Genomic DNA, 12,048 nt, shown 5'->3' with positions numbered 1-12,048 from the left:
AATGCATGTTATTTTTTATTTAGTACTGACCAGAATAAGATATTTCATGTAAATGGCATTTATATATAGTCCACAAGAAAAAAAAGTAATAGTTGAATTTATAAAAATGACCCTGTTCAAAAGTTTACATATAGTTAATTCTTAATGCTGCATTGTTACCTGAATGATCCACAACTGTTTGTTTGTTTGTCCTGAACAGTTAAACTGTCTGCTGTTCTTTAGGTCCCACAGCATTGTGTATTTGAACCCTTTCCAACAATGACTGTATGATTTTGAGATCCATCTGTTCACACTGAGGACAATTGAGGGACTCAACTATTACAGAAGGTTCAAACAGTCACTGATGCTTCAGAAGGAAAAACAATGCATTAAGAGCCGTGGGTAAAAACTTTTAAACAGAATGAAGATGTGTACATTTGTCTTATTTTGCCTAAATGTCATTACTTGTCAGTAGGCAAAATAAGTAAAATTTACCCTGATCTTCAAATTCCAAAAGTTTTCATTGCATTCTTCAATTCCAGATTTTTCCTGATCCTGATTTACAGTCAGACAGTCATTATGACACACGATCCTTCAGAAAGATGTTCAACATTAGCTCTTGCATAACATGAAATGGTATATGTTGTGTCTATAAGGTATCTGACTCATCATGGAACAGCATGTAAAGACACACGTTTATGGTAAAGATCATACTTGACTCAAGACATTCTTGTTTTAATTTCCACTCTACTCCCCTTGGCTGTCTGCTCAGAGGATCCTAAATGAAGTCATGGGTAAGTTTGAATATCTTTGTGTTTTCGGTCAAACACCCCACAAACAGAGTCAAGGCCCTCTCCCCTACAAAGCTGTCTGCCCACACACAGACACTTCCATCAGCCTTTAATTACAGTATGATCAGACAGGTCAGGAAATCAAATTCAGTCATTTATGGGTGCGGCTGCAGTTTGGGAGTAGGGAGAAGACTTAACTATTTGCCTGAATAAGTGGAAACATTTCCACAAAACGTCACAGCTAAGACCATGGTGGTCCATTATGTCACATCAGCCAAGTTGAACACCCAAATAAAAGAAACACCCTGAATAGTTCACACCAGTCAAAACATGTGCCGCTTGCATCATTCAGCTAACAGAATAATCATGGAGTTGATGGAAATGAACAAAAAATGGCCATATTATCTGCTGAGAAAAGGATTTGTGTCTTTCTCTTTCAAAAAGCACATCACATTATACCTATCACATCCTTAAAAGAAAGCATTGGACAAATCTTGTCCACTAGGTGTCGTCCTGAGATAAAACAACAGCCCAGCAGTGGCCCTAAACTCTAAGTGGGTCATCTTGTATTATGTTGTGGCTAGCAAATGTGGTTCTCCTAAACTGGATGCCATGTGATTTACCAAAATGGAAACTCTTCTTTTACCTCTAGGCTTAATAATGTCACACAAAATGTGACAAAGATATGTAGTGGGCATCATAGTCTAATATGTGATCATATAATTATAGCAGTAATTGAAGAAGGTAGCTACAGTTTTTAGCTTTACGTTTGCTGAAATAAGTTATGCCGAAGGAAATAAAAACACTGAGACTTGTATTTTGTAGACAGTTATCTTTAATGGGGTGTATATATGTGTAAAAAATAGCAAATGGCAATCTTATGATAGAAAATATGTGATTTTAATACCCATGAACTGGTGGATCTTGCTCATCCACATTCTTTTCATTTACCCAAATGTAAATGTAAACTTCCCAATGCACATCAAAGGCGTTGCACAAAGCAAATACGTCATATTATATATTAGAAGTGAAAATGGCAACACGTTATTGCAGCAAAATAAATCCTTTCAGAAACATAAGTATTAAGGGTGTTAAAGGAAGACAAAGTTTATTAAGCCCTGACAGCTATTACAAGATAAGGCCTACCATTGCATAAGCTTGGACTATACCAGGAAAGGTAAGGATTTGTACAAATATATATCAGACAATGTTAACCATGATATATCAAATGTCAGAAAAACAGAAATAGGAAAGCAAAGCTGGTTTGGGTCTTTCTGAGCATTGTCTTTCACAGTAAATGTTTAAATGAAATGAGCAGAAACATTATTGTTTTAATCTTTGTCTTACAACTGAGAAACTACAACTCTTGACTAGACAATTAAAATGAAAAATGTTGCCGACTAGAACAGATTTCAAATGTAAACAGACCACCTATATCCACTGCTGTTCATGCTCTTCTTCCCCCGGAAGGAGGCATGCTTGATGGCTTGTGGTAGCAGTCTGAATGTGTTGAATTTGGGCTTGTGTTCATCCCAGTGGGTATGTAATACATGCTCTCTAGATAGCTTTGATCCAGGGATGAATGGCCTTTTGGTTCATTTTTTGGCATCTGGCTTGCAGGGCTTCCATACCTTAGGGATGGCTGGTGAAGTGTGGTGGGAACAGGAGGTGGCTCTGGATGGCGAACCTGCTGGGCACTGCCTGAAATCGCTGGGTAAGATGGCACTGCATAAGGTAGGTACTGTGGTGCATACAACCCAGGATTATGCAAAGAGGAGTAGGGTGGTGCAGCTGGTGGATACAGCCCTGAATGGGACATTGCCTGCTGCGGGATGAGAACTTCCACATACTGGCCCAATTCAGGATCGAACAGCATTTTTCGGAGTGGTTGCATTGGTACCTCAATGTAGAAGTATTTACCAGTCTCAGGATCGAGAAGGACACGACGAGGACCTTGGCCACAGCTGAGTCCACTTGCATTTTCTGAATACAATACACCTGCTCCCCCTGGACCTTCATTTGCGTAATCATGGCCAAAAGATGGTGGCAAATCTTGGGGATTAAACAACTGAGGCCTTGGATCCAAAGCTGAATGAGAATAGTCATGATAGGGAGCAGGAGCTGCTGCTTGAGGTGAAGGGTGATTGGCTGGGCGTCTATCAGTGTGCAGCCCAGAAGCTAGTGCTTGATCATCACCATAGGATTGTGAGGTTGAAGTAGGGCAAGTTCGTGGGTTGTGTAGAGGCTGAATCATTGCTGAGGCATGGGCTACTGTGGTACTGGAGACTGGTAAACCATCTGGTCTGCACTGATGAGGACGAACTTGAGCTTGTGGAGGAGCCCCAGGACAGGTAAGAACTTGGCCTGGAGAGCGAGAGGCTGTTGGTACCCGTTCCTGTGGACTCTGGTGGGGATGTCCTGGGTGTGAATGAGAACTTGGTGTGCAGGAACAAGAAGATTGCTTGGTGGTTGGATGCAACCTGCATGACGTCTGTGGGGTTAAGTCTGAGAGTCGTAGTGGGCTGAAACTCTCTCGCTCATCATAGCTGGGAGGATCATCTGAAGCGTAGAAAAGATAGTCATCTGTGTGAAAACGATTATTGGATGATGCTCTTGTCACAGATGGTGTGTGGCCAAGGGTTTGTGGTCCTGATGTGTTAGAAGCAAGGGAACTATCTAGCATTGACTGGTCTTGACTGAATGATGGTGTCTGCTGCTGGCAAGTGCTGGTTGTTTGCATGAAAGCAGAAGATTGCTGTTGATCCAGACTGGTCAGTGTCTTTGTGGTGGATTTTTGCACAACACTTGGAGTTGTTGTGACTGGGTTGGAAGGTGGTTTGTAGCTTGATACAGCTGATACAGCCAGTCTTCTTGTATCTCTTGATGAAGTCTCGTTTGGTTGATCCTTGTGTATCACTGTTGGTGTTTCATTTTTCTTTGATTCACTGCTTAACATGGTTTGCTGTTTGATAACAGATGATGCTTGGGTATCAGCTTTTGATGAGTCACTTGGCTTAATTTCTGCAAATGACTGTTTATAGCTGGGTTTTGGTGGTACAAATGGCTTTAGTCTATCAGTTGATATTGACCTCACTTGTATGGGTAACTCAATCTCTTTTGATGCATTCACTGTTGTGGCATTATTCTTTGTACTACTTAAAAAAGACCTCACCTCCGGCTTGCTGGATGTTGCTAAATAAGTTGGAATTTGTGTCATATTTGTGGTGGCAGTTATTTTCTTGTTTTCTTGTTCCTTTGTTAAAGATTCTTCTGTTAGTGTCCCCTTGGGACTTTCCAGTGGTTGAGACATTCTTGATGAATTGTTGACAAGAGATGTTGGATTGCAAGGCAATGATGTTTTATTTTCTGTCTTTACTTGTGATACACTTGAAATGCTTTCGGATAAACAGGCCTGTACAGGTACCTCAAGCCTGTTGACATGTTTAGCTGTAGCACTTGCACCTTCAGTAAGAACATCACACACTCCAATGTCAGCCTGCATCCCTTTTTCTTTCAGTAGCATGGATACAGAGTGGCTGCCGCTTGCAGCTTTCATTTGAGTAGAGTCAAGGATTGTAGGGGCGACAGTCTTGGATGTGCAATCTGGTAGGACCACCAATGCAGAAACTTCTCGCTCCTTACTGGGGGGTCTAGGGGGCATCTTTGAACTCTGATCAGAGTGAACATAAGATCTCTTAGTGATACTTTCCAATTCAGCTAATCCATCTGTGGTTGTAGAGTGGGAATATGATGCTTTTTGTTGTGACTCAGTCTTTGGCGAAGAGTCTTTGGATGTTATTTCAGTGATGTCAGGATCTCTTCTTGTCTCTGCGCACACCCATGGTTGAGATATTTTTGATATGTCAACAGGCTGTTTTTCACCATGACAGTGGATTGCTTTGCTGCCGGATGTTTGTTTGTCCTTCCAACTGATAGCTTTGCATTCAATCTGCAAGGCTGGAGGAGTTTGTGGCGGCTTCTCTCTTTTCTCTTGAATGACCGTGTCTTCTGTAGTAGAGCTTGAATTTGATGCTTTGAAAGACAGGTTGTAAGTGTTTTTCACTAATTTCCTCACATCCCTGACCTTATGTATAACAGATTTTTTGTTGCTGTCATCATCGTCTTCTGTCTCTGTGACTTTAGTAGATTTTGTGCTTATATCTTCTGCAGCTTTCTCCATTGTCTGAGATTCAGATACTTCTCTGGACTGTTCCAAGTCAGGGGACAGAGACACTTTCAGAGATGATGTCTTTTTTCCTTTGATAGAATGTTTCAAAGTTATTTCTGGAGTTTTGGACATAAATACACTCTTTCCAGCTAGCTGTTCCTGGTTTTCCGGTGTCATCTGCTGCTTTTTAATGTCTCTGTTTGTCATTCTGCTCTGCATGCTTGTTGTTGGTGTAGCAACAGCAGGACTTGTGTTACTGATTCTGGCATTTGCTGAGTCACTATTGTACTTCGCTTCAAGGTTGCTACCTCCTCCCTCTTTCCCATCACTCTTGCTGTTTTGTATTTTGTCATCAACTTGTGGAGGGGCCACTATAGGCTTTGTTTCTTCCCTTGTAATGTTGCCAGCTACCCGAGCTTCACTAGTGTTAAAAAATGCAGGTCTTAAGAATGGTTTTGGAGGAACTTTTGGAGCACACTTCTTCAGTTGACGATGTGAAATTCTCTCCTCTCCGACTGCAAAATCTTCAGAATCCTGACTAGAGCTTAAACTATGCTTCTCCACGGTACTTGGTACACCATCAAAAGAGCTGTGGCTGGCATCAGGATGTTTGTTTTTATCTCCAGATGGACTTGGGCCTGTCCTTTTTGGTGTCTCTTTCTGCACATCCTGCATTTTCTTCGACAGCACACTCTTGATAATGCAAGATGCCATTTGCGTCTTAGGGGAGCCATCATCTAAAGACACAGACTTCTGCAAGGACTTTCTCCTGTCATTTTGTGGTGAATCTGGCACCTCCTTGAAAACTTCCTCTTGCACAAAAGCTGGTGTGCTATGTTGACGAAGAAGTGTGTCTTTTGAGCGCCTATGTATGGAGGGTGAATTCAAAATATTTTCAGTGTTTCCTTTATGTTTTGATTCATCTGTGTTCCGCCTTAATAGCTGGATCTGCCTTTTAGGTACTGTCCTCTTTCCCCTACTGGACTCTTCCTTAGTCTCCAATGCAACGTCCACACACTCAAAACTCCCCATTTCAAAGCGTTTGTTTGTGTCCAGGCCGTCACGGGGTATAAAAGACGAAGCATCATTTTCATGTAACGCTGAGCCACGCAAGTCTGCGTAGGTCATCCATGCAACAGCACCAGGACTGTCTACAGTTGATGGCTGTGAAACATTTGTAGATGACCTGTGGCTTGAATTGTACACATCCAAATAATCCACCTGAGGACTAGATAGGCTTCTGAAGGCCTGGTCTGTAAACCACTTCACTTCATTGTCTGCTTCATCAAATTCACTTCCCATGCTGGAGGTCTCACCAGTACATTCAGGAGGAAGAAAGCCTGCGCTGCTGTATTTACCCTGGGCAGCTGACTGGAGCCTCCTGGCGCCACCCTTCTTCTCTTGTTGTGAGCCCTGAGCTCTGAACTGACTCTGTTGCTGCAGAGTTGTTGGGTGCGACTCAAAATAACAGCGAGCTGGAATTCCCGACTTTGGGTCTCGACTTGAGAGAGCTGGGCTGTGGCCTGCAGGCCCTTTTCTATTCCTGGCACTGAATGACAGCTCAACCTGTTCCCCTCTGTAACTACTCTCTTCCATAGTCTCCTCCCCCTCTCCCTCCTTCTTTCCACTCTCCTCCTTTACCCTGCATGGCTGCCTGTCAAATTTACCACCATTGTCCCTACTGATAACCCCTGGGCTTTCTCTTAATGCTACAGGCACTTGACTAAGCCTCTTGTCACTGTTTGGGAAACCATTTTCCAACATTTCTGTTCCCTTGTTGCTATCAAAAACCTCAACATGGCATTGTTTCTTCTCTACAGATGCGGCCCATAGACTCAGGGAGGTTGGTGTTCCACAGATAGTTAAATCTGTTGTGTTGTCAGTGACAATTTCTTGATTTTTCTTATTTTTTACTGTGGACGATGCAGAATCTGAGGGGTTAGAGGTTGAATCTTGCAGGATATGCATTTGGCTAAAAACTGGTGGTCTACTGCTTTTACATTCATCCGGGACAGATGAAATGCTTTTGGGGGTCTTTGTGTCAGCATGGTCATCAAAATGGTCCACTGGGTTACAGAAATTATGACTAACTTCATCACAGATTGTGGATAAAGTCTGATTTTCTGCCTTTCCAAGAGTGATGGAAGGCTCAGGTTGGAGATCAGGGGATAGTGCCGTGTGTTTGGTATGGCCTGATGCAGCTGAAGAAGGTCTTGATCTGTTCTCTGGTGTTGACAAAAAGTTCCTTGAGCTAGCTGAGACAGAGGTATCATTTCCAAAAATATAGCTGGAAGTTTCAGAAGAGCTGCCACAGACATTTGTCTCTACTGTAGGTGATTGTTCTAAACCTTCGGTTGGTGTAACATTATATGTGATGCCAGGGGATTTTGTATTTTGTGGCAGAACACTATATGATAATGTTTTGATTTCAGGTAAGTAGTTTACTGATCTCAATTCCAGTGAAGGGGCTGGGGAATTAGGCTCTGGCGTAAGGTAATTTTCTCTGCTGTTTGGAGTGGAGGTAATGCTCCTTAACGCAGGTGTGGAATCTCTACTGAATGTTGGTGTTACAGTGTAATCAGTTCCTGTGATGCCAGGGGAGGATGGTAGGTCATCAGATTTCAGTGAAAACACCATTCTCCTATTTGTAGGTGATGGGGTGGTAGAACCCATCGGTAAGTGCATTATTTCAGGTTCGGGTGAGTAAGCTGCAAAGGACTGATCAGACAATGAGTGGATATCACTGTGACCGTAGGGGGAAGAAGTTGAGGCTTCAGGTTCAGTTGAATAAACCCTTCTCTCTTTTGTAGGTGATGGGCTGATGATGTTGTAACATGGAGATGAGTGAATGATTACTAGTTCCGAGTTATCAGGAGAGGAGCAGATATCACTGTAATCAGTCCTTGTGACTACAGGAAAGGATGGTAAGTCTTTAGGTTCAGTTGAAGTAATTATTCTCTCATTTGTAGGTGATGGGCGAATGTTGTAACCCACAGGGGATTGAATCAGTACTTGTTCTGGTGAGTGAGCAGATGCTGAGTGATGAGGAGAAGAGCAGGTTTCATTGATCTCAGGTGATACAGGGGAGGATGTTGCATCTTCAGGTTCAACTGTAGAAACTATTCTCTGATTTGTAGGTGATGGGCTGATGGTGTAACCCACAGGGGAGTAAATCAGTACTGGTTCTTGTAAGTGAGCAGGTGCTGAGCCATCAGGAGAAGAGCAGGTTTCATTGATCTCAGGTGATACAGGGGAGGATGGTGAGTCTTCAGGTTCAACTGTAGAAACTATTCTCTGATTTGTAGGTGATGGGCTGATGGTGTAACCCACATGGGAGTAAATCAGTACTGGTTCTTGTAAATGAACAGGTGCTGAGTGATCAGGAGAAGAGCAGGTTTCATTGATCTCAGGAGAAACAAGGGAGAATGGTGCATCTTCAGGTTTAACTGAAGATGGTATTTTCTCATATGTAGGTGATGGGCTGATGGTGTAACCCATAGGGGAGTAAATCAGTACTGGTTCTTGTGAGTGACCAGGTGCTGAGCAATCAGGAGAAGAGCAGGTTTCATTAATCTCAGGTGAAACAGGGGAGAATGGTGCATCTTCAGGTTCAACTGAAGATGGTATTTTCTCATATGTAGGTGATGGGCTGATGGTGTAACCCACAGGGGAGTAAATCAGTACTGGTTCTTGTGAGTGAGCAGGTGCTGAGCAATCAGGAGAAGAGCAGGTTTCATTAATCTCAGGTGAAACAGGGGAGAATGGTGCATCTTCAGGTTCAACTGAAGAAGGTATTTTCTCATATGTAGGTGATGGGCTGATGGTGTAACCCACAGGGGAGTAAATCAGTACTGGTTCTGGTGAGTGATTAGAAGAGCAGGTTTCATTGACCTCAGGTAACTCCAGTCCTTCTCTACCATCTATGGATGAATATACCAGCCCTGTTTCAGTAGAAATAGCAGACACAGTTAGGGAATCTATTATCACATTATCACTGGTAGGAAGTGTAGATACAGATAAAGTAGCACCATAAGTGTCCTCCAAGTCTGGAGTCTCCGATGTGTTCCTAACTTGAGTTGGACACAAATTTAGCAGCTCAGGTGAAGATCTACCCATGGATGCGGGTGTAGAGGTAGTTTCCCTGCTTACAAGGGAGGTGGAGGTTAATCTGGGCTCTGGCATGACACTGGGCTTGGGTAGAAAATTAATTTCTCTGTATGAAGCTGAAGTAGACATTTCCTGCATAGAGCTGCAATCTGTTGGAGAAGAGTTTGACAGTTCAGATGCAGAGCCACTGTTACCCATCCCGTTTTGCTCTTGTGCATTACGATAGTTTACACTTTCCTTGTTCTCAGAAGACATCACATTATTTTGTTCAAGTGAAGATGCTGCCAAGGATTCACAGTCTGAATCAAATACTTGTTTATCTAAAAATGGACTTGTATTTGTATGCTGAGGTCTTGTAATAATTCCTTCTTGCTCAAAAACAACAGGTTCTTTCTCCTCCAAAGGGCAGAATGTAGGATCAGAAGGTTCCTTTGCCGGATTAATCACAGTCGTAGCTGGTGTTGAATTCACATACTGTGGTTCAGATGCATTTGTGGTTCCCGTTCTATTCACTGGGGTAGTGTTTAGTGACACTTGGGGTTCTTCCCAGTTATCTGTATGTGAAAGGTCATTATCATTGACTTTTGATGCAGGTGGTTCACGGTCTAGTGGGTTAAGTCCATTTTTGGAATCAGACAAGAAGGTTGATTCAGCTGGTGGTGAACGTGATTCCCTAGTCTCAGATGTGGAAAAATCTTGTAGATTTTCTGGAGAAGGTGTGTTGTAAGTGATTTCAGCGTTGTCGCTTATGTCAGATCCATTGGCAGTGTGATAAGATCCTAAAGAGTCATTGGCATCATCTGCTGGAAAACACTGATCCACTTCCCTCCTGATAAACGTGGCAGAGGCCGGGCTACTGGAAAGTGACGGGGATTCGCCGTCATCCCCAAAAATGTCACACAGGCTGGTTGTTTCAGATATGGCATTATGATGGCTGGGGATCGAAGTGATGTCAAAGATCTCCACATGATTTGGCCCTTCACGACTCTGCAGGTTGAACGTGTGTGGAGCACTGCGAAGAAATGAGTAGCTGTCGCCCTCTAGAACCCAGCGCTCCATTTCTTCACTTCAGATACCATAGACATTGAGTTACACTTGTGCTTTTCATAAATGCCTGAACTGGTCATTCATCAGCTGAAACATCAAAAGAAACAATCATGAAAATTGGTTACTGTTTTAGATTTCTATAGAAAATGTTTTCTTGTAGATTTGTACAAATTCTAAAAGCAACAGTCTATCAGAAATTACAGGTACTTTAAACAAATGTGTCTTCCATATAAAGTACAGTAAAGTACAAAACTATACTAAAAATAATACTAAACAGGACTACTTATAAGATTAGAGGATTACTTATCCTCGTCTTTTGACTACTGACTGACGTAACTCAATGCAAACTTACTGATGCAAAAATATATACAGTAACTTTGCCGGTGTGAAACATGTTACAACATATAAGCAGAAGTTCACATTAAAGTCATCTAGGAAGATACTTGCCTTTTTCTGCTGTTTTCCATGTGGCCAGTTTGAATGAAACATCCCCTCCAGAGAACATTCACAGGGGACAGTTATACACTGTACCATGAGCTGTAAATGAGGCTCCAACTGGGGGGTCCAGGTTTCTTGTGAGTGCCAAACTGACCCTTCATCGAAACAGGCCACTCAGTGCACAGATATGTCCAGCCCCTCAAGCTAAGTCCAAAAAAATGCTACGACTCCTGTATCGTTAGCCCTGTCTGAGATCACAGAGCCCGGCTATTTCAAACATTAATTGACACCACTTTTTAAAAAAAGAGACAAAAGCATGCTCAAAAAAAGGACTGGATGAACCTGACCTGAAGCTTTTTTAATCATACTTGGACATAGGTGCATGTCTCTGCCAAGCTTAATAGGGTGTTACAGCTAGGAACAGGTGCTGCGATAGGATAGACGGAGTCTGTGAATGGAATCTGACACACTAGGCCAAGACAGTCATAGGGGCTCACTAATTTTAGACCTTCTATCAGGGGAAACTTTGCTTTGAGAGGCTGCCTAGAGACGATAGAGGACACAAAATGGCAGCTTTACAAAGCACACACCAACTGAACTTTAGTATTAGATTGCAACATCCAGCTCTTGGAATCTCTTCTTTATACCTAAAGAGTCTATGAATGAGGACTACAGCATAAGTAATTCATCCTGAAGAGCTGCAATAATTTGAGAAAATAATTATTTGCTTTAAGTTTAAAAAAGCTGACTGATTTAAATAAGTTAAAAAATGCATTAAAAACATATTTGATTTAACCTAATGACCACTTGAACTTGACATAAGCTATCTTCTTTCTACATTTTATTACCTTTTGTTCAGTGCATCAAAGTATTTTTATTTCATGTGGTTACAAACTAGACTATCATCTTATAAGGAAAGAATGCTGAGCGCTTTTGTGATCCAGGGATTTAGGGTTCACACCACACTACTGACAGAAATCCAAAAGCAGAGCAGCTTGACAATACCAAGAATAGGTCTTTGATCAGCTCATGGACAGTCAAAACAGAATTCTGAATGACCATGAATTAAAGCTGGAGACATGCATTCTCGTGGAGCCACCTGATATTTAATACCTTTGACCGAAACAGGATTAATTGCACAGAAGCCCGCTGAAAACATCAAATAAAAACACCTATGTGTGTTATTTGTATCTAGCACACTGTACATAAATATGCTTGCAGAAATCCCCCTGCAGAAACATGACACATTTCTATCTTGAGCTCAGTGTATTTAGATATTCTATTTTTTGACAAATATGCAGAGGGCAGAAACTGGCCCACAAATAAAACAGGCTTAGGAGGTCACCTGACAATTTGTATACAAAACACCACATAAACTTTTAGATGCTGACTTCATAATTTATTAAAAATATGTAGTGCAGGAAAATTTGTCCTTGTTTGGAGATAACAGACTGTCTAAGTGAAAAAATAATTGCGTAGTAAAAAGTGCATTTTAATGTAATAAAAGATTAGTTCATT

At 41.9% G+C, this 12,048-nt stretch overlaps 1 protein-coding gene across 1 annotated transcript; it reads right to left on the bottom strand.

The window, feature by feature from the left end:
• Positions 1-2,118: 2,118 nt before the first annotated feature.
• On the bottom strand, positions 2,119-10,104 carry LOC141331369 (uncharacterized). The gene is made up of 2 exons (XM_073836400.1): positions 8,830-10,104; positions 2,119-8,007 (listed from the first exon to the last, which is right to left on the bottom strand). Exons 1-2 carry the CDS (start codon positions 10,102-10,104, stop codon positions 2,218-2,220), a joined length of 7,065 nt encoding a protein of 2,354 aa, XP_073692501.1. The 3' UTR covers positions 2,119-2,217.
• Positions 10,105-12,048: the final 1,944 nt, after the last annotated feature.

This window comes from Garra rufa, chromosome 3 (genome assembly GCF_049309525.1).
Source record: "Garra rufa chromosome 3, GarRuf1.0, whole genome shotgun sequence".
Taxonomy (NCBI): Eukaryota; Metazoa; Chordata; class Actinopteri; order Cypriniformes; family Cyprinidae; genus Garra; species Garra rufa.
Note: the sequence above shows the minus strand (reverse complement) of the source record. Positions and strands in the feature narration are given on the sequence as shown.

Bases quoted from the DNA above. Each gene is read 5' to 3' on its own strand.
- LOC141331369 (XM_073836400.1), bottom strand. From the start codon at position 10,104: ATGGAGCGCTGGGTTCTAGAGGGCGACAGCTACTCATTTCTTCGCAGT. The intron at 8,008-8,829 runs GTCAATGAAACC...GTATCACCTGAG, and splicing joins AAGGACTGGAGTTACCTGAG to ATCAATGAAACCTGCTCTTC.